This window comes from Grammomys surdaster, unplaced genomic scaffold (assembly GCF_004785775.1).
Source record: "Grammomys surdaster isolate TR1022 unplaced genomic scaffold, NIH_TR_1.0 174, whole genome shotgun sequence".
Lineage (NCBI taxonomy): Eukaryota > Metazoa > Chordata > Mammalia > Rodentia > Muridae > Grammomys > Grammomys surdaster.
The window spans coordinates 21208138-21231218 of record NW_021604622.1 but is presented as its reverse complement, the minus strand read 5'-3'; the positions used below and the strand labels follow the sequence as shown (position 1 = coordinate 21231218).

Sequence of the window (23081 nt, the reverse complement as noted above, 5' to 3'; positions counted from 1 at the left end):
GCGTCAGCAGGATTCCATACCCATCTGCTCTTATCTTAATAAAGTGCTTGGTACCTGCTCATCACTTCAGTTGCTTTTGTGTTTGTTAGAAACGCACGGTCAGCAGTATTTTACCTTTCTGTTGCAAAGAACCATTGCAAAAGGAAAAATGGCTGCTGTCACCCTGCTTGAGCCACACACGATAGCTTTTATCTCTAAGCTATATGTCCTCAAGTACTTTTCTCAGGGTTAAGAAAAAGTTGAAATGTGGCGATTTGCTCCCTGTAGCTATCTAGCAACGTTAATCTCCAACATTGTGAAGCCATGTCTGCTTCAAGTTTCTTACGTTGGGAGCAATTGCTAAGCATTTGACTTTGCGATGGCCTGGATTGTTTGTTTGTTTGTTTGGTTGGTTGGTTGGTTGGTTAGTTGGTTTGGTTTTGGTTAGTTGTTGTTTTGAAATTAAGGAATATAAAGAATATATTGCAAACAGTTGTGGGTTTTGGTTTTGGTTTTGATCCTGGAAAGTCTTCCCCCCCACAGTCCCTTCAAGATCTTACAGGTAGGTGATATCTTGGAGCTTAAATGTTAGTTTTGTACATTTAAATCCTTTTTAAGTTTAAATTACTTTTTTGTTTATTAAGACTTTATTATGAAGAACTTACAAATAAAAATATCACACACTCAAGTGTGCCACACCCAAAGTCTACACTTCTCAGTGACTTCTGTCTGTCTAGACTGCTGCCCTGAAGCTTTGGGGTTTCCTGGTGGACTCCCCAGTTCTGTGTGGAGTTGGCCATGCTCACTGAGACGGTTGTTAAATAGTTTGAAGTTGAAACTTTGCTTTTCAGAGGGGAATGCTTACTAAGGTCTCCTCAGCAGCCCCAGATCCAGGCAGCAGGTAGAGTGTGCAGTCCACCTAAAGATTCCCTTGTTGTGTTGATAATTCCAATGACAACACATGGTGTGTGACGAGCAGCCATTTAGACGGAATGGAATATGTGCAGCCTGTGCCATCCAAGAGCTTTAAGTAAGATACCAGCAGGCCAGCGGTCCAGATGTGCTGCACATCTGCCTGTGGCTGCTGCAGTGGTTCATGTGGACACATGTAAATCCTCAACTGTGTGGGCTTATCACCGCTGACAGGGAGGGAAACTGAAGCTGAGAAAAAATAGGGAACTTCCTTCTAACTCACAGTCAGATCATCTGTGTGCCGAGGGGCAGGCGTCTCAAGACATGGAAACGTGGTGCCTTTCAGGGCAGAGTCAGCAGAATGGGTAGATGAATTAGACCATGCTGGCAGCAGACAGATAGATCCAGGGAGCAAGGATGATGGACAGGTGACTGTCAGCGCTGACATGGACAGGTAAGGATCCAAAATAAACCGGGCAGAAAGTGAACTGGGCACGAGAATGGGAGGAGAGGAACCCACTGCCAGGCTTGCTTCCATTCCCTAACCCCACTTTTCTGCTCATGGCTGCTCACAATTCCAAAATGATTTCTCTAGGGTCTTGGGGTTTGTTAAGGTTCACCGTCATCTCTGTGGAATAGAACGGTGCAGAAAGGGTCTCAGGTGTGGAGTGATGGAAAGCAGATTCCTTTATTGTGCAGCCTGTCCAGTTGACCATTCTAGAATTCAGCCACTGTGGGCCAACAGTTCACCCTGATTTATTTTGACATTAGTAGAGGTTCCCGAACCCCTGTCTTGCCTGGATATGCCCTATTTCTATATCCATCCAAGATCACTTTGAGTTCTGTGCTGAGGCACCTGCTGTATTCTGATAAGGGTTGTGTTCCTCAAAGCCATATGTGGAAATGTAATCGATAGCACAGTGATACCAGTGTGCAGGACCTTGTCAGTGTTAGGTCACAAGGAATTCACCCTCACCAATGAGATTAATGCCTTTAGAAAAGGAGCCTCGGAGAGTTTCAACTCCTAGGCCTTTTGAGGACATGGAAGCCACAGCCTATGAGGGATAGCCCCTCACATGACAGTGGCACCGTAATCTTGGACTTGATAGTTTCACAACTAGTTTACTAGTTGTGAGCAGACATTTCTGTCACATATACCCAGCTCAAGGTATTTTGTTTTATTAATCTAACAGAATTAGGCAGTGCCATAGTCACAGACATGTCCACTATAATGGCCCATCACTAACGGTCCGCTAGCAAATGTACATTATGTACGTTTTTGTAACGTTTTAAAGAGATCACTTAATAGTTTTTCTGCCAGTCTCCAACACAGACTAAGTGAGCATTTGGTATAGTATAAATATTCTGTTAGATATTGCTAGTATTGTGTGAGTTCTGAAGTTTAGGTACCAGTGAACTGTGCCACTGAGCTCCAACCATGAGGACAGAACCCCAGCTAGCACTCTGGTAAGTTCATGGGGTGTCTGGCTGTTGTAATATCTCACAGTTTATAGTATACATTATCCTCCAAGTCCAGGCCAGAGGCATGTTAGTGTTGTGTTTTCTTAGGCTTTCTTCTGTGTTTGGTGTCTTCTACAAACGAGATAAAAACAAATAAAAAACCCCACTTCACTGCATTGTTAAGCTTGGCTGACCTGAGGTAGGAGGCTCTGAAGCATCAAAAATGTTGACTGGGGCAGCATAGTGCCATGTCTCCTCTCTTGCACAAAGTCCAGTCCGTGTGGTGGCTCTGCCATGCCTCAGATAAGGCAAGATTTAATTTAGTCACCATTATATGCAGTGTTTATACTTAGAACAATTTGCTCTTTTAATAGAAAAGCTGGTTACAGTCCCAGTGGAGAAGCAGATGTAAGATGTAATTGCAAAATGAATTAAGTCAGTATTCAGGCATTTCTTCCTAATGTATTTTGTTTTGCTTCATTCATGCTTGCCTTGGGATTTTGAAAAGGAATGAACTTTTCTAGATTGGCCTAACCACTGGGCAAGGTGGACGCTGTGTTTATGGCCTGTGTGGCTGTTTTCTTTGCAGGTGCTAGACTGGATAGAGAATCACGGAGAAGCATTTCTGAGCAAACACACAGGCGTGGGCAAATCCCTTCACCGGGCCAGAGCTTTGCAGAAACGCCATGAAGACTTCGAGGAAGTCGCACAGGTACAAGAGCGCCCTGAATACCTGGTGGCCAGGTGGGAGGTCTGCTTTAACAACCCTGAGGCGACTTAGCCTTCACTGGGTGTGCGAGATTGTTTCGTGTGGTTAAATTAACCTCAGAATGAGGTGATCCTCTTCTACGTAGAGATTGACCCCGTCAGTTCTCTCCTGTGAAGGTGTCGTGGGTTTGAAACAAGTCTGTCTTGGATGATTTTCTTTATCTATTAGGCTAGTCTGTGGCTTTCACTTCACAGATGGAGAACAACAGCCCTTCTGAGGTTCCTGCAGTGACAGGTCTGGCATTTGGCTTGTCCATTTCTAGTTGTGTTAATTGTGCTTTGGAGGCTAGAACCAAGTGTAGAGGGTACACAGGATTGTACAGTTCCAGTGTTGGCTGTAACACTGACCGGCAGCTGGACTCTGGGATCTGAAAAGTCACACAGGCGCAGTTGTGGACACTATAAGGGAACAAGGAAAGCTGCTTTCAAAAGAAGTCATCAAAGCCAGAAGTGGTGGTGCATGCCTCTAGACAGGCCATCTCTGTGAGTTCCAGATCAGCCTTATCTACGTGAGTTCCAGGACCGGGCTAACAGAGAAACCCTGTCTCCAACAAACAAAAACAAATACACACACAGACACACAAAAGAGGCCATCCAAGTAGTACAAATCCAAATTCAGAAAGATTATGGTCACTGTAGCTAGAATATCACAGGGTCTTACAGATGAGAAGCAGGAAATGGCCCTGAGAGAAGGAGGGTTAGACATGGGTTCTTCAGTCACGGATGCTGGAGTTGGGGTGGGAGGTGGGGGGGTTGCAGTCCTGGCATGAAGATGCTTAAGCCCTTGGATTCTACACTCACCTGAATTGTTTGGTAACAAGACAAAGTGTGCACCAAGACTGGGAGTTTCCCACCCAAGTGCTCACCAGAAACCGAAAACATTTGTTGAGTAGGGTGATGTTAAGTGCCCTGGAACTGAAGCCCCGTGAGGACAGGTGTTGCTCTGTTCACCTGCCTGTAAGGAGCACCTACAGCTGTCCCTGTTTGGCAGCTGCCTAAGTGAGTAAACAGGAGTGTATAGAGAAGGGTGCTGTCACAGTCAGTAAATGGACCGGTAAACACACATGTAGGTTAAAGGACTTACTGTGTGAACAAAACATATACCCAGTAGGTATTCAAGAGTCTGGCAAAGCTGAAGAACCAGCCAGCTCACTCAGACCAAAGGGCAGAAATGTGCTGAAGAGGTCAATGAGGCCTGAGACAGCGAGAGGCCTTGTCCAGGCCTGTTGGTATTTTTGAATGATCACTGTTAGAAAACATCACTGCTCTGGGGTATGGTATAGAAAATCAAGTATGGCAAAACTCGGGGCGGGGGGAAGCAAAAGAAGTGTGAACAAAATTCATGCAGAAAAAAATTTATAAAATATGATATAATATTTTATCCCCAAATACTAATAATTGCAATGAATGGAAGAATTGGTTATATTAAGAACCTGATTATCCAGTTGGATAGTTATAAATTGATTAGTCCTGTATTTATTTTAATCCTCATTCCTAAAACACAAATACTGAGAGTTTTAAAGAAGTATACAAGGAGTCAGAAAAAGATTACTGACCAAGCCAGCTCAGTCAGTCAACAGGGTCTGGAGGGAGGGAGGAAGGGAAGGAGGGAGGGAGGGAGGGAGGGAGGGAGGGAGGAAGGAAGGAAGGAAGGGAGGAAGGGAGGATTAAAACAGAAAAAGACAATCAAACAACACTATATAATATGACTCCAGCCAGTGCTGAAGTGGGCTTATTTTTTTTTTCCAGTCTGCTTTTATATCCTTCCAAGTACATACGAAGAATGGGGTCAGTGCTAGAGCAAAGACAAAGTAGTCAAGGAACAAACAAAACATAGACAAAGTAGTCAAAGAACAAACAAGGCAATAAACAAAGTCCTGTGTCTGGGTTTATCAGGATGACCAAGATACAAGGAATACGTTCCTCAGCTGTATTCATCTTGAGCTTTGTCCTAGCCCCGTGTCAAATTCCTTTCTGAGCCTACTCTCTTGTCCTAGACCAATGTAAATATTCTTGCCAAATTCCTGGAAGCCTCCCAAGGAGCTCTCCACACCTCCACACTCTACCGGGAAAACAGTAACTGTCAGAGTGGCCCTGAGACAATAGACTTGAAGTGTAAAGTATTAGAACAGAAGAAGGCTTCAGTTATTAAAGGAAGAGCAGACTGTGGTGACATGACCAGTGTAGTCTCTCAGCCTGCTACTGCCGGAAGGTGGCTGAGCCGATGCTTTTCTCAAATAAAGGCTTGCAAATGCTGCTCAGAGAACTGGACGCCAAGAGTAGAATTACAGGATAACAAATGGTCCCCAAGTCTCATTCTGCCAGAAAAACACTTTTAAAGCCTCGCTTCTAAAATCTGGTTACCAGTACAGAGGAGACAATGAGGGTCTGGTCTCTGGGTCTGCAGCCCTGTGACGTGGCGCAGAAGTCTCCACGTGTCCACATTCCGTGGGGTCCCCTGCTTTCATTTCCTGGAAAAAGCTTTGCCACTTTATTAGAACAGAATGTAGGAAATGTATTCTTATCGTGCCTTCATTTTTTTCATATGACAAACTACTTCCAAAATTACTTTGGGCTAAAGATGAATCTGAATTACATGAGCAGGAACCATTCAGGCTTCAAAGAATCTCAGGGCACAATAGCAAACACCCACATACTAGAAGGCCAGGCTGTTGCCCAGAGTGCATGTTCTCAGATTGGGGTGCCTTTCATCTCTCTTGAGCATTTTCTAGTACGTAGGAGAAGAGTATCTGTCACTCCTGTTACCTCCTCTGCAGCCCTGTGGTTCTCTCCATTGTCCACTAAGGACATGTCACTTGTGGCTAACCTAACCCTGTAAACTCTGGGCTCAGGTCCGAGACAGTCATCAGAACTGCCGGCACAAATCTACCTGAAGGATTCCCAGGAAACAAAGGTCACAGGAGTGTTTTCTGTGAACGGCTTTCTGTCCCTGGTCAGCAGAGAGGCCAGTGCCTGCTTGTTCCTTCTGCTGTCCTCCTGAGTCCCAGTACTTGCTCATTTCTTACTCCTTGTCCCAGGGACTTCAGGGGTAACCAACCTTCTTCCCTGCAGTGAAAGTGTTATGGTGGAAATCAGACACATGCAATGAAATATCAGGAATGCTATAGCTCGGGGTTCAGATACCTCCACCCACTTTCCCTTGCTCTAGCTTTCAAACAACCACAGACCACACATCGGCTCTTCCACCTGGTGCAGGGAGGGGACAAGGGGGCAAACAGCCACCTCAGGTCCAGCCTTCTCATAAGCGTGGCTTGTGCCAGAGTGGCTTTGTGTAATAGAACGTGGGCCAGGATACAAGAGCTGAAGAACTGACTACTGTAGCATAGATGAGAAGGCTTTTGGAGGCTGGCCCCTGGTCAGGAGGCCAGGATTGAGTGAACCCGGCCTTCTGGGGCCGGAGAGCTGCATGTGTGCAGCCAGCTTGTCCTCAAGCAACTCAGACTCTACCTCAGCATGTGCTGCAGCTGGGTTTTTGTTTATTTTGTTTTCTGTCTCCCAAATTTTACCTTGCCTCTCTACCTATGCTCCAGCCCGTTCTGTAGGGTCGGGACCCTTGAGTGATGGCTTCTGCTGCCAGCATCCTTAGCGGCCACCTCCCAGTACTAACCTTTACTCTCCTCTTTGAAAGCATCATTTGCTCCATAGACAGTAGCTAGAGAAGATTGGTCTACTGCCTTCACTCTTCCCCCTGGTGGCCTGCTTCCACACGTGGGTCATTTGATGTAAATCTCTGTCTAGCAGGCATTAGTGATCAGTAAGGGGAGGACACACTGCTGCCAGGCTCATGCTCACACCTGTGCTATAACAAAGCTCCAAAGACACCCCCCCCCCCCCCCCGGCTATTCCGCAGGGAGTTTGCTCTGCCTCAGAAACATGCTGTCATAGGCAGGGAGAGAAGCTTCTTCACAGGACAGGGTATAAGGCAGGCACAGAGCCACAGCCCCGAACCCATGAGTACTAGTACTCAGTACTAGTGTGTATGGCAGATCAGGTCTAGACAGGGTCTCTGTCAAGGAATCACACTTTGGATTTCAAGCTCTCTTCATTACAACCTATCTGTCCTCATGAACAGGGCAGGTTGTCTTACTTCAGCTCTAGGAGAATGACGAGGGCAGATGCTCCGTCCTAGCCCCACATCTTTGCCTGCTCCATGTGCTGTGGCACTACGGGTCCAGGCTTTAGACTTTGGTATTTTAGGGGCCAGTGGGCTGTTGATACACCTTAAACTTTGAGATAGGATAGGAGCTCTTAGTAAGTAAAATCTACTCCCCGAGGAAATACAAAGATTCAGATGTAGACAAAAACATATCCCTCTTCTTTGTTAAGGTGGGTTTTCTTTTCCAGATACCTCTGTAGCATTAACTCCAAGTTGGTTTCAGTTTAGAGCTCTTTGTTATTAAAGGATTTATTTATTTTATATGTGTGTATTTTGTCTGCATCTGTGTCTGGGCACCACATGCACACCTGGTACCCAGGGAGGCCTAAAGAGGGTATTAGACCCCTGGGCATGGGGTTACAGGTGATTGTGAGCAGCTGTGTAGGTGGTGGGTATCAAACTCTAGTCCACTGTGACTGACTACAAACCATCGCTCCAGCCCCCTAGAGATCTTAAAGGAACAAACTGCTTAATAAAGCATTTCTTGCCCTGAATGTAGTGAGTTGTGGCTTGATGGTGTAGCACAGGCAGGTTAAAGCAGGAAGCAGTGAAAGCCTATGGCTCAGTTCTCTGAAAACGGGCTAAATATAGGTCTATTCTGTAGAGCAATTCCAGTGTTCTGGGAAGGAGGAACCCCGAAAGAACTTCCATGTTGACGTGGTGGAAGCGAGCTGTAGGCTGGCTTCTTCAGACGCCCACCCCTGAAGTTAGTGCGCAGGGCTTCAGTGTCTGTTTCAGATGCTGCCATGGCCTCCTCAGGAAGCACTGGCTCAATCTCACAGGGCCAGGAACTTCCTCGTGACGACCGGGAGCCGGTCCTTTGTCTGCTCGGTGATCGTGAGTACGTCTCTGCTGCTGGGTGAGCCACTGTGGCGGTTGAGTGCGGTTGAGTGCCGTGTGACGTGCACAGCTAGAGAGCGTTCTCTTGTACTACTGTAAACTTCAAGTGCATTCCATGTGAAGATTTCCAAACGTGACTGGTGGAAAGGAAGGCGGGCCTTGAGAGAGATCTTTTACTTAGCGTTTGCTGAGTCGATGTTCTTAAATTTAATAAGCTATGATCACAACAGGCATGTAAAGCCCAGACAAACCTAGTGTATGACAGCTAGTTCCCGAGAGCAGCAGGTCCTGACAGACGCTGGTGACTCTGGCCTAGCGTCTCTGCATAGGTCCCACTCTGATGCTTGCATGACTCTGTACCTCAGTTTTCAGTGTCATAACCTGCCCCGAGGCAGCCTCCTCAAGGCACATCTATGGATAGCTTCGTGTGTGCCACATCATCACCTTGTCTTCCTAGATAAGGGTCTGAGGGTTGTCCTGTAAGGAAGTTCTCCACACATCTTCAGGAGACTAGCTGGTGTCCCTGCTATGCTCAGTCTTTTGTCAGGAGGATGCTGCATCCACACGGAGATACAAGAGCGTCCACATTTGTAATGTGACTTGAACTTCTCCACATGTATAATAAGTTTCCGTTTGTTTTTTTTTTTTAATAAATTTAGCTTTAATATAAAGATGTATTGTGTTTTAGTCTTTTGAAATTGACAGTGGAGAATTCAGGGCAGATTCTTTTTAATGAAGTATTTCCCTCAGGGCTGAAGTTGGTGTAGCACCTGACCACCGTTAGTCAGGTCCTCAGACTGCAAAGAAGAAAAGGAAGGGCAGGTCCTTAAGGCTGCTTTCCCTTTACATTTCCTGAAACTTAAGGAGATGACGATTTCCTTCTGATTGTGTAACCGTCAGCCCTCAGATAGTTGCTGAGTCCTTCTGAGTCCCTTCCCCCTAACTGTAAAATAGTGTTAATATCTCCCTTTACCAGGTTGATGTAAGAATACATAAAGGAAGGAGGGAGGGAGGGAAGGAAGGAAGGAAGGGAAGGAGGGACCGAGGGAATCTGTGACAGGTCTTCAGAATTCCATTCCTTGATCTAGAACATGTAGATGACTGGAAATATGTGGTTGACTATGACAGTCCTTTGACAGTAGCTAGGCATGTCAGGACCTAACATAGATGATGTTGCCAGTATTTATCCTGTGCTGACTTTAGTTTATTGAACTACCCTGAAAAAATAATGGGTGTCTCTGGTCAAATGCTAACAGACGTAAACAGTAGTTGGTGCCCTAATTGGGGTCACTATTGCTGTGATGAAACACCATGACCACAGCAGTTTGGGAAGGAAAGGGGTTATTTGGCTTACACTTGCACAGCACTGTTCAGCACTGAAGGAAGTTGGGACAGGAGCTCAAGCAGGGCTGGAATCTGCAGGCAGGAGCAGCTGGTGCAACGGCCCTGGAGGGATGCTGCTTACCGGCTTGCTCCACATGGTTTGCTCAGCCTCTTTCTTAGAGAACCCAGGACAATCAGCCCAGGGATAGCACTACCCACAAATGGACTGGGTGAGCGGACCCTCCCCCATCAATCACTAACTAAGAAAATACTCTACAGCCAGAACTTATGGAGGCATTTTCTTATTTGGGGTTCTCTCCTTTCTGAGAGCTTTAGCTTGTGTCAAGTTGACAGAAAACTGGCCAGCATAGTTGGTATTTTGTCTTACCTCCCACATAGAATTTTCCAGAGCTTCCGTTAAGAATTTTAGGTTGCTCATGCCATGATTACGGCTGACTTTCCCCCTCTGTGGCATGTGTCTGCATTGAGGGACAGTGGTGAGCTTGCCTCATCTCTGTTGTGTTTCTCTTTCCTAAATGAAAAGTGACCCTTGGGGGTTTTGTGCCTTTTGTATGGCAGTTGATGTTACCCACAGCACTGAGTTTGCTCAGTACTGACCCTTCCTTCCTTTTCTCCGGTTCTATAGTGTTAAGATACCTTGGAGATTTTTTTTTTTTTGTATCCATATTTCCTTTGCTCGTTGTCTTTAAACAAAACAAATAGAATAGGCATATTTAGGACTTTTATCTAGAAATTTTCATTTCCATTTATTGTAAATACAGTGTCTGCCATCTTTGGAGAGACTTGGGCCCTAGTGGCTGAGAGCAGGAGGAGGGCTGCTAATCTTCTGCATTGCAGTTGCTCACGTCCCAGATTCCGCTGCTTACACAACATAAGATGTTTCTCAAGAAAGAGGAAATGCTTTGTTCTCCATGGTCCGCCCCTGCTGTTATGCCCTTTAGTCTCCCTGTTGGGGATAAAAGGAATTCCCCAAAGAGGGGGAGGGGGTCCCTCAAACTGAAGAAAGGAGAAGGCCAGTCCTTTCAATCCCCCTGATACCTACCAGCTTTAGATTGCCAGTTCTGTGGTCTTTGAACAGATCTCGGGTCCTTGAACAGCTGCCACTCTGTTGACTAGCATTGGCAAACCTCAGTTTGCCACGGGGAAGTGGAAGTGAATTGGTGTCCCTGTCACAGGGCTTCTGGAGGGTTTAGAGTAGCCGCTCAAAGGCCAGCGTTGAGGATATGGATAGTTTGACAATGATCATGCGAAACCACTGACAGCACAGTCCATTACAGAAGGACTCAGGAAGGCTCTGTTGCAAGGAAGGCCTAGCTGGGGTTTCAGGTGCCAGTGTTGATGTCCCGCCTCTGTCCCCCAATCCCCCATCCCTCACATCTCTACCCCTCACGCCACATGTGGTTCTGTACTAGGGAAAGCCCTTTCCTCCTCTGTACAAGCACCATTTTCTTGTATAAGGAGACAGGATGAATGGCCGTGGTTTAGTGTCATTCACAACATGCTTGCTCCTTTAGCCGCCATATTTTTCCCAGTGTTCCTTACTGCTGATGACGTCATAGAGAAGCTCTTAGCAAACCCGTAGTGCTTTCCTATTGGGAGGCACTATCAACTGAAGATTCACTTACCAAACAGGAGAACTAAGTTACTTCAGAGCTGAGGTGACAGTCAGTGAGAAAGCAGGATTCCTTACTTCAGAAACATGTTTGCTCACAGGATTCTGTTTTCCAAAGGGTGCTGTGAGCTGGTAACTGCACTCAGTCCACAGCCTCGCTGTTCCTGAAACAGTTGATTGTGGCTAAGTGTGACTAGTCTCCCAAGTCGGAGGCTGCTCTTTCTCTTAATGTGTTGGATGTTGTTTGTCGCTCGCTCAAAGGACCATTCGTTGGGAGTTTGGCTCTCCTACTGACAATTTTAGGAGAAGGGCCCTTTAAGAGTTGCACCTGTAGCTAGCCTGCAGTGAGGCTCTTCCAGGGAGACACACTTTTGACAGAATTTTAGACCCCTGTCTCTGTGTGGCTTCCTGCTTTAAGATGTGATTTCCTCAAAGTCACTAGAGGCAAACAAGGGACCCCCTAATCTTCAGCATTTGGTCTACAGAACTGCGGGCTAACCCGCTTCATGTATAAAGCTAGACCCTCTCTGCTGCTTTATTACAGTCATGAAAAATAGTTTCAGAAAATTGATGGTGTTCCTAATAATGAATGGTGTATTGGGATCTCGTTCGACCCAGAGGTTGAAAGGGTTTGGAAGAGTAAGCCAGAAAAATCCAAGGACCCTGTAAGTGATTGTGTTCAGGGAACTGGTCCCAGGTAGAAGGTGATTTTTCACGTACATAGAATCCAGGAGTCACAGGGTCCTGGCAGCTTCAGCCAATACTTTAGAGGTAGGCTCAGAGTCTGAACACCAGTTTTTCAGTATCAGAGGCCCTGTGGGGATTTCCCAGTGGAGCCTTAGAGGAATGGAGCTGTCCATGGAACATGCATCAGATTGCTGGGCCGTGCCATACATTCCCAGAAACTTGCTGATGTCAAGGTCCAGCCCTAGACAGCAGCTACATGGGTAATGACAAGCAAAGCAGTCAGACTCATGGCTTAGGGGCCTGGTTTCTCATTATGGCCTGCACAAGGGGCTAGAGATGGTTCCTGAACTTAGTATTCACCCTGTTGGGCCTTTCTATTTATTTGTCTTCTTTTGTGATAGGACTGTCTCCCATCAAAGGAGACCGTCTTCCTTTGATTTTCACACAGTTATAAGGAGTTCACCTTCTAAAGAACCTCTAGGGCATCTGGTCCAGTTTTACTTTGTGAGATGGACAGGAACCTTGGGTACCAGAAGCTAAGTGCTGTGGTTTGGTGGAGTGTGTGTGCCCTCCCCAGAGGTCTGTGTGTTGAAATAATCCCCACTGTGATGCAGTAGGAAAGGAAATGAGTCAGGCTGGTGTCCACAGGTGGGTCTTAGGTTTAGAGCAGATGCCCCATGGCTGAATCCTAGTGGCTTTATAAAGAGAAGATGGGCCAGGAGAAACATGTGCAGGCTTGTCTCTTATAATGCCCCAAACCGTGTTGGGACAGCCACCAAGGCCATCAGATGAAGCCCTTAGATCCTGGGCTTCAGAACCATGGGCTGCAGTGCTCCTTGTGCATCTTACCCAGTCTGTGAGATTGTGATGTGGGCACCAGAAAAGATACTGATACAGAAGTCCTCTAGTCCTCTCTGTCTACATGGAGTCCTGTTTCCCTATTCTAAGCTCTATCACTCACTGAGGCTATCCCCCCCCCCCACACACACAACCTTCCCATACTTTGGGCTACCATATACCCTGTTCAGTGAGATACCTGCTTTCTTCAGCTCTAGAAGTTTTAAGGAGGAGGATGAACGAGCCAACTGATCTCAGCAGAGCCGCAGTTCTCTCCTCCCTGTAGGGCAGGCTGCTCTGACGACACTGAGAGCCTCCAGCCCCTCTCAGCTCCTCCTCTCACTAGTCATGCCCCTTCTGAGCGGTTTCCAACAACAGTCGCAGGCTGTCGCTTATCTGCTCATGTGTGAAGCACAGCCGGACCCACAAGCTTATCAAGAATGGAAGCAGAATAGTCTTCAGAGAACAGTGCCCACGTATTTCCACATCACAGCGGCTAATCTATACACTGACTACGTTATAGCCACTGGGAGTCTCTTTTCCTTCTAAAACTGTGTACTGTGAAGCAGAGATGGGGAGAGCTCACTTACTGTGCCATAAAATGAGAGGAAAAAGTGAAGGAGACCTTTGTGGCCATGGGGCATTTCCTGACTCCACCTTAGCAAAGATCGAACAGCCTTTGATTCACGAGCCGTTCGTTTTGGCTAGTGCTTAATAATTTGCTTGGTGTTAGAAAAGGGAATTGATGGGGATGTATGCGCCCCCTGAAATCATTGCTCCTCACTGAGTAAACGATCAGAAACGCGGCTAGTCGGTTCTTAGTTGCAGTGTATTATGGCTCCCACACTGGCTGGTTTGCTGAATGCTCACCTTGTGTTTCTCTGGGTATTCTCTTGTGCAGAACACATACACAAATGCAGATAAGTTGCTAGAAGCCGCAGAGCAGCTGGCTCAGACTGGGGAATGTGACCCCGAAGAGATTTATCAGGCTGCTCATCAGCTTGAAGACCGGATACAAGATTTTGTTCGGCGAGTTGAACAACGGAAGATCCTTCTGGACATGTCTGTGTCGTTTCACACGCACGTAAAAGAGGTAAGGCATCATATAATGACAAAATGTAATCTGGACGACAGGATATTTAGATTTGTTGGAAACTATCTGAACTTGGTCATCATGAGAGACATTGGCCAAAAGGTGGTCGGTTAGGAGGTGGAACCCATTAGAACCCAATGCCTCCGGCCTAGAAGCTTTCTTCTTACCTTCTCCTTCTGCAGCTGGCTGTTCTTGTCACATGAGTGCACGTTTGCCTTTGTTGGAGTCATCCATAGATGGGGGTCAGGGGAGACATGTGCATCAGGAGATGAGCAGGAGAAACAAGAAGTGGAACAAGATTTTTTTTTTTCCCAGCCTTAGAGAGGAGTAGTACTCCATTGTCAGATCTGCTTGTTGTGGGCAGCACTGCTGGGTGCTGTCTGTGTGTTGCCTGGTCATGGGGTGAAACATGGTGGCCTTCTGGTCTTAGCAGACCACTTTCACCTACTCCTTAAAGTTCTATTGCATTGTATCGAGTTTAGATATACCATAGGTAACCTGGTAAAGATGCTAACGTTCTGTGTGTGCCCGTGGTGACATACTCATCTCAAGAGATAAATGTAATCAGGAATATGAACAATAGGTAGATGTCAAGCGTGTGTGTGTGTGTGTGTGTGTGTGTGTGACACACTGTCCACATATACAGCACAAGTAACATAGATCATGTGCATACATACAAAGTTACATGATATCTACTTATCACATAAGTAGATATCATAAAACTACATTACAGATATTACTATGTTACCTTTTAATTTTGTTTTTGGGAATAGAGTTTTGCTGTGTAACCCGTGGTAGCCCTGAATTCCTGATGTAATGCAGGCTGGTCGTACACGTGCAGTGATTCTGCCTTCATCTTTTGACTGTTTGGATCTGTTATGATAGCATTATTAGGCCCATTTTATTTTGTTTCAAGTGGTTGTTCTGTTTTGTCTTGTTTTTTAATAATAGTAAAATCAAGTTTAATTTTAGGTGACTAAGAAAAAACAGTGCTCCACAAAGTACCTTCACAAATTGCTGTGACACGCTGTGACACGCTGTGACACGCTGTGACATGGGAGTTTATAAAGAGCTGCTTTAATTTGGGCTGAAGTACACAGACGCTCATGGCAATAGAAGGAGGGGCATCTGAAAAGATAAAATCACGGGGAGAAATCAGGGAGAAGCCAATCTGGCTTGCTTTGTATAAAAAGACATCCAGAGTCTAGTACTCATAGGTTGATTTAAGGAAAGCACCTTCAGTATGGTACTGGGACCTTGGGCATTTGTTCGCAGCCTGGTTGTCTGCAAGTTAGCTGTTTTAACTCCAGAACAGTGATGTTCCCTTCCTTTGAAACCCTGTGCCTCTGTGAAGTGTTTAGAGCGAACAGTTGTCAAACCACAGAGACCCTGGAGTTTGTGCCTCTCCTGGTCTGGCCTGGTGGTGGTTGGCACTCAGACCTTCTGCAGAAGGGCCAGGAGTTCATGGTTCTGAGATCGACATCAGAATAGAAAACCCAACACAGGTAGCATCCTTCTACACTCTCAGTGATACGCAAGACTAAGACAGACTTGGAAAACTTATAGTCCATCTTTCCCTGGAAACGTGATCAATGGATATTTGTCCAGGTAGTTATAGCTTGTCCGTGTGATCACAGGATGGAGTTCCTTGCTCATCTGGTGTTGAGCAGGAGCCACCTCTGCTTCCCAGCTTTGTGGGCTCCCACCCCAGCCTTGTCACAGCACATCAAACTTGTTTTCCTGAACTCCCAGCTTGATGAGATTATCTACTGCTCCTGTTCCATCCATGGTGTCTAGAGCCTCACCGCTGGGCTGCATTCTCCCTCCTCTCCAGGGTTCCAACCCTTGATGCATGCAGTCTTCCCAGAGCTACAGCTCTACCTCCCGGGCTGGGTCTTGCTCCCTCCCCTGCCCTGGCCACAGTCAGCTGCTATTGACATTTTCTAGAACTCTCTACACATACCTATGACAACACTGGCCATGTTGCCTTAGGATTCTGTGTCCCTATGCTATCTGATTTGTGTTAGTTCACAACAGTCTATTTATATTACACAGTTCACCTCAAAGCTGAGAGAGGAACAGGGTCAGAGTTGATCAGGTATGACAGCTATCCCGAAGCAGTTAGCAGGCTGGATGGCATGTGTCTAGCCAGTTCTCTATGAATACACAGTGTGCTGATGATACTTTGAGTGTCTTAGATGCCATGGGAGAGCTGGGAAGGGTGGTAGCCACAGGGAATTGACAGCAACTTGGGAGAGTAATGAGCCTGCTTCCTGTAATGCACAGTGTGGTACCCGCCTGTACTGTATTCCTGGAAATATTCTTCAGTGGCTTAGCAGTCCTGGGATCAGGGTTAGTGTGCTTGAGACAGAGTCTTTATATGAGGCAGTCTGTGGTGCAGATTGTCTTGTCTACTGTGCCATGGTTTTCACCACACAGACCCGTCAGGACAGCCCAGAGGAAAGCAGTTTTGCACAGGATGAGGTTTAGATTTGTTGATTTAAAAAAAAGTAACATCAGTGTCACCTTGAAGGAAAAATAATATTATGAAAGCATTTAATAGCCAGCCTTGGGGAGTCTGTACTGCCACTAGGTTTGTAAGCTATTTTGATATAGAAACACCTTCAGTCTTGACTGGTTTTCACTCTATGCCTTTTAGTGTCCGTGGGTCTACAGTCTAAGAAGCCCCCAGTCCATCTTCTAGGCGAAGTGACTTTCTCCCAGACTGGAGAAGGTTCAGTGGCCCATTCTTTCCTTTTCATAGACGATCCCATCATGGAAAACATAATTATCTCAACTACTTCCACATAGATGCGTATACCTAAGGTGAAGCGGGGTAAAGGGATATCTGGTGGCTAATGGGCAACACGTAGTAGGACCCATATGTGCTAAGTGGCTTATAAGGTACTCAGGGACAGTATCCTATAGGCTGGACACAAACCAGGATTTTCTCCTCCAAGTGTTTGGGCTTCATGTTAGCCCCAGACTCTCCCTCAGAAGATTCATCTCTTCCTGAGTGACCTCACTGTTCCCATAGTGTCCTTCTGAATGGCACACCCCCTCCCCAGGAGAGGATACATAATAGATTTATACAAGGAGAAAGGTTGCTTTTAGTTGTGTTTAACACAGAGATCATGGCTCAATCTCATTGGCATTTAGATGAACTTCAGTAAATTGAAAATGAAAGTAAATGTTAGGACAAAGACCAAGAGGATGGAAACACATTAAGTTGACTGGTGTTTGCATGACGTCATCAGAAAATGGCAGGTTGCTAACAGATAGATTGCGCAAGGCAGTTCTTCTCAGAAATTTATCTTAAGAAACAACAAAGAAACTTGTCTGTCACAGGCAAGTCCATAAAGCTTTGTGGAAGTCATCTGATAAGGTCCCCAACCCAGAAGGTCCTCTCACTGTGCAGTTTCCGAGGGAGAATCTTCATTCTCTTCAGTGTAAGCATCCCTCTTCCCTGCGTGGTCAGTTTCTGGCTGTGATACAATCCCATAATAACTCTCACTCTGGAAGGTCCCTGGTCAAGAAGACAACTCACTCATGGCCAACTCAGCTATCTGTGGTACTCCCGTCTAGAAGAGTGTTGGTAGCCAGCTCTCTGGTTATCAAGCTAAGGTTTTGATCCACGATTGTGGTCACTCTACCTTAGGAGTCTGCTCATCTCTCTTTTCTCTTCGTGTTGAAATGTTGCTTCTCTATCTTACGGTTTATGTGTGAGCTGAAGGGAGTAAGAACATTAAAATGGTCTGTGGCCTTAGACTGGCCCACCCTAGAGAAGGACACAGATTTAACACTTGGTACTGGAATAGAGAAAAGGACATATTTTCACAGAAGGCAACTATTTTATACCTTCATGCTGGATCCGGCAGCCCCAGTTTCCCCCTTCAAGCCAGATTTAAGGCATCCCAGGACACTTCCTCCCAGTGTCATCATGAGGTGCCCCACCCCTTTCAGAAGAATGCCGCAAGGCTCCCGCTTTCCTGCCAGTCTTTCTCTCAGCCCTCCTTTTTCTTTCCTCGGTGTTTTGCAGTAGTTAGCAGGATGTTTATTGTCCTAACATGAATGTGGGGTTTGTTTGGGAGGTTTCTGAGCCTTCTTCGTCCTTTCCTGTCAGCCTTGTTACCTACCACTCCTACCATGTGTGACATTTATGCACACCAGTACTGATGATAATTCTGACTTCTTTTCCTACTGAATGGACTTTTCCAGTGTTTGCTGGTTCATTGGCTCGCTTTTCTACTCAGCCATTCTAAAGTGTGCCCCGAGCCCACTGTGATGTGTGGGGAGCGATGCCACAGTAGCAACCGAGGCTGCTCCAGCACACTAAAGACGGTGGTGTTGCTTGATAGCTCCAGGTCTGGTTCCTTTGTGTTCCCACTACTTAGCCTAGCCCAGACTTAGATACTTAAGCTGAGAAGTAATATCAGTCTGCCACCTGATCCTAGTTTTAGTACCTTGAATGGTATTTTTATTTCTGGATCTAGTGAGAATGTCATCAATTACAGCCATTTCTTCTCATTCAATGTCATTCTCTAGACTGGTTCTTGGCTTAATTACTGTTTTGACATTCATGGGTCATTTGAGGCAACTGAGTGGCAACTGGGTGGGTTGCTGCCAGTTCGTTTCTGGGTCTGATTCAGTGACTCAGCACTGGCTTCTGTTCTCAGAGTCCCTGGTCCCCAGTGAAACAGGCTGCTGCCATCCTGCCTGGGTCGAGCAGAGAGACCTGGCTGTGTTTCTGCAAACTTGACTGTGAGCTGGACACAGTTTTGTTGCTGAACAATGCCTGGGAAAAGAGAACCTTTCATTTTATTCAGAAGGCTGACTAAAGGCCCAGCAGCCACCTGGAGATGTCTTTGTCTCAGGGTGCCAGTCTGACTTCATTTCCATTCCTAGCAAGTGAACAGGTCAGCATCCCTTTTGACTATTGCTGGAGCCAGGCCTCAGCTCTCCTGGGGGAGCAGCAGGGAGAGGAGCCCAAGCATGCTGAGGGAAAAGGAATGTCCTAGGCTTCTGCTGTGCAGAGCAGCCCTCCAAGCTGCAACCCTCAGCCCTGACCAGGCCCACTCGGGAGCCACGAAACTGAGCCCAGCACTTGTTCGTGCCACCATTGGGAAGGCCACAGTTCCCTCTTCTCCTTGGGTAGCTGTGCATCCGGCTTGCTCTGCTCTCTGTGGGAACATTCTGAGGCCACACCTATCAAGTGACAGCTGTTTGTCTATCCAGGCTCACCACATGTACATGCTTGTATGTATACACACACAGGCTTCATCATATGTACAGATGTGTGTAACCACCAGAGTGTCCACACTGCAGTCACACCGTCATTCTGTCATCAGAATCATCTGTCCATCTTTCTCGTGCTGGGACATAAGCAGGAGGCCCGAATACCTCGCACCTTCCAGTTCTGCTTGAGTCCTTCTTAGAGCTGCTTCCAGCCTCAACAGTAACCAACAATGTACAGCTCTATTATTTTTCAGTGTTTCAGAAATGCTATATAGATGGGATCATGGATATTTAGTAGCTGTGTTTTCATCCTAATTAATCCTAGAGAGTCATTCACTTCCTTACACGTATCAACACTTCTTTCTCATTTATTGCTAGGCAGCACTTCACTGCATGAATATGTCACACTTAGACCATTTCACCCATTACGGGCCGTTTGTGTTGTTTCCGGTTGGGGCTGTTAAAACAGAGAAACCATGAGCAGTCATGTGCAGGTTTTAGCAATAATGAGAGTTTCCACTTTTCCGTGATAAACCAGGGTCCTTTGGTCAGTGCAGTACAGACGGGAAGAATCCACACAGGATTTCTTAGAAAATCCACACAGGATTTCTTAGAACAAACCTGCACATTGTACTTCACCAGACGTAAATATTTAGTGTCCAAATTCCTAGCCCAGAAGTGAGCTTGGAGTGGGAAGGTAAAGATCTCCCAGGTGGTGTTCTACCAGAGGGATTTGGTTTGATGTTGTGCTCAGTAGTCAACAGTTTCTGTTTTAGAGATATACTCTCTTGCCACATTAAATTGTCTATCTGTCCTCTGGAGCACTCGGTTTCTTCGCTTATCCAATGGAAGAAGGAGCAGCCAATTAAATAACGTCACACAAGGAAAGCGAGCACCTTCGCAGGCAGCACTCAGTCTGACTTACGGCGTCAGTTGTCAAGACCTGTGTCTCCCATATTTCGTGTGGCATCCTCGTAAAGAGAGTGTTGTCTTCTATAGGTAGGGTTGTCTAGAAAACAGATTTGTCTTTTGCACAATTTCTGTGAGAATGTAACCTGCATTAAAATAATCTGCAGCCACTGTACTAGTGTGACGCAGCCCTCTGCCTGTCCCAGTGACCTGGGGCAGGCAACTCCACTGCCCCAGCCTCAGCTCCAGGCTGGAGACAGTTCGTGAACTCCTGTATACAAGCTCCTCCCACACACAAGCTCCTCCCACACACAAGCTCCTCCCACACACACGCTCCTCCCACACACACGCTCCTCCCACACAAGCTCCTCCCACACACAAGCTCCTCCCACACACAAGCTCCTCCCACATACACACTCCAGAAATAACGGTTTCCTTATAGTCACTGCCAATACAGCTTCCGGGCCCCCAAATAACTCCCTTGATAGGTACAAAATTATCCAGACTTTAAAGTCAGATGCAGAGGTGTAGTGAAGTAGGCTTAAACTGCCCTGAACCTCACTAATCTCTGATGAGCAGTAACTGCCTCATCTGTTTCTGCCCTTCCCTCCCTTAGAAATCTCCTCACTGTAACCTGTTTTCACACCACAGTGTAGCCTAGTGAGACCTGTATCCCCAAGGTCTCGAGCTTCAGACATCGAGAGCCCATTCTGCTGGAGTCGGTCCTTCATGGGCCATTCATATTTGTATGACTCATTTCGCACATATGACCAAATACTTCTGATCTCAGCAAGATAAATGTTCTGTCTATTGATTTGATTTCTTTTCACTTACTAAGCATGACAAAGACATCCGTGTTGGCAAGTGCAGAAGGAGCGGGTGCTGCTGCCTAAGAAGGAGAGAACTTTGTTCAGAGCAATTCACGTAAAGCGGCTTTCTTTCAAAGGTTTCTTTTAATTTTTTAAAAGTGTGTGTGTGTGTGTGTGTGTGTGTGTCTGAGTGTGTTTGTGAAAGAGAAGGGGGTACTCTCGATCATGCACTTGAGATTAAGTGTGCAAACACAAATGTACACTTAGTGCAGTTGCGCTTGGAGGACAGAGAGGGCGCTTATATCATCTGGAGCTGGAGTCACAGTTGTGAGTCACCCAGCACGGGTGCCGGGAACTGAACTGGGATATTTGGGAAGTGTAGTATTGCTTTTACCTCTGAGACCACTCTCTAGCCCATAAACACTCTTCCCCTGAAGAATAATGTAGAACTATGACTTAAAATCAAAAAAAATTGTCATTTTTAAGTACTATACCACCAACAAAAAAACCTGTAGAGTCCAGAGAGTTCTCAGCAGGTAAATGTGCTTGCTGCAAATACTGCTGACCAGAGCTTTATCTCAAAACTCCAATAGCACAAGCAGAAAGTAGATTCCTGTAAGTTCCGTTTTCCACATACACATGAGGTGCACACACATTAAATAAATAAATAAATAAATAAGTAAAAAAAGTAGGCCTACACACATTAGAAAATATTATGAAAAACTAGTCAACTCTAATATACTGAATACAGAGTAGTCACTTAATTAACTGATCACTGTATTGTCTTTACTTATAACTTAATGTTGTAGTGAAGACTGTAAATGTATGACTTCACACTGACTCCATTTCTTTCCATTTCTTAGAGCCCCACTGAAGGGTCACCTTCCAATAGACAGCTGCCCTAGCTCCTTCATCAGTTCTCTGCATTACAGCCCGGTTAATGCCATATGACAAGCGTGGGACTTAAATGCCACATCAGGAACGGTGGTCCTACAGGTCTGCGTGTGTACAGTGGAGAGAGAAGATGCATATGCAATCTTACTACACTTTATCTTAAAGGGATCCTGCTAGTTTTATGAATCATGCAGGGCTTTAGCTCACAGAGAGAGAAATGAAATGCTGCGTGTGTGTCTCTGACATGTGCACTCTCTTCTTGCTTGCTGCACCTCATATCAGCAGAGAGGTAGAAGGAGGGATGGATGGCCAGCAGCCTGTTAGCTGGGGTTTCCCAGGACAGCCGTAGTACCACACAGGTTAGGCTCGTAGCCTGGTTTTGTTATTGCTCCATTGTTTTCTCTTCCCTTTTTGAAACACAAAACTTAGAAGCAGTTTGGGGAAGGAGCAGGATTTCTGCCTGGGGCCCCTGATCCACACAACAGAAATCTCTCCGTGTGATGCCCTTGGCATCTGCTTTACGCTGGGCTTTTCCTTCCATGTGGCTGGGACACATGGAAGACAAGATGAGGGAGAGAAGGTTTTATGAGAAGATGGGACCTCTCAGCAGGCTGTGGATTCGGTTCCCAGTCATGATGGATTTCTCAGGACTGCAGAAGGGGGCTAGGGGCTTATCACATTGGTTCTGCTGGGGAACTGTGGGTGGACAGACACCTGAGTAGAAGTGGCAGAAGCAGCAGCAGCAGCAGTAGTTGTTGTTGTTCTTGTAGTAATAGTAGTAGTAGTTGTTGTTGTTGTTGCTGCTGTTGCTGTTCTTATTGCTGTTGTATTTTAAGTACAGTCTAGCTATATAGTCTTGGCAGGCTAGGTACTCAGCAAGTCTCCCAGGATGGCCTGAACGATCCTCCTGCCTCATCCTTCTGACTCAGTATCCTAAGTGCTAAGATACAGATGTGTCCCACAAGTCCTTGATATATCCTTAATATTTTTAAGAAGGTGAATTCTATGTGTTTACTCAGGTTGCGATTAGTCCTAAGCAGAGATCTAGAGAACAAAATGATGGGTGAAGGACCCGAGATCTGCATGCCACACAATCAACAGAGGGTTTTATGTACAAAGTCTGTCTTTATCCTCCTCATGGTCTCAAGTGTCAAGCTCTTAGGATAATACGGCATGCATGATGTCCAGATCATTGGCGTCCCTTGGATCACACCGTTGGTCCTACAGGCCCCTGGCTGTCAATCATGATTCATCTCTTGTCCCTGGCTGGTCATCACTCCCTGTAGCCTCATCCCTCCATCCACAAGTGTGCAGCCCTCGGGCTGGAATGCCCACGCGTTGCTCCCTCTCACAGGCAGAGCTGCTGTGACGCCTCCATGGGCTTCTTCCTCATACCAACATTTGACACTTGCAGTGGTGATGTTTTGTGACACTGATCTTAGTCCTCTGTTCTGCCTCTGCCCCGTATGTGTCCTATGGTGTTCTCTCAGCACACCACGCCAGGGCAGAAGGTGTTCCTTAGAC

At 46.3% G+C, this 23081-nt stretch overlaps 1 protein-coding gene across 1 annotated transcript in view; it reads left to right on the top strand.

Moving 5' to 3' along the window:
* Trio (trio Rho guanine nucleotide exchange factor) overlaps positions 1–23081 on the top strand; it is a gene marked incomplete at its 5' end in the record, with an annotated part of 293865 nt that overhangs the window by 145499 nt on the left and 125285 nt on the right. The window contains 2 exons of the mRNA XM_028767531.1: positions 2942–3064; positions 13519–13710. Coding sequence (XP_028623364.1) covers positions 2942–3064; positions 13519–13710 — 315 coding nt within the window. The remainder of the gene's footprint in view (positions 1–2941; positions 3065–13518; positions 13711–23081) is intronic.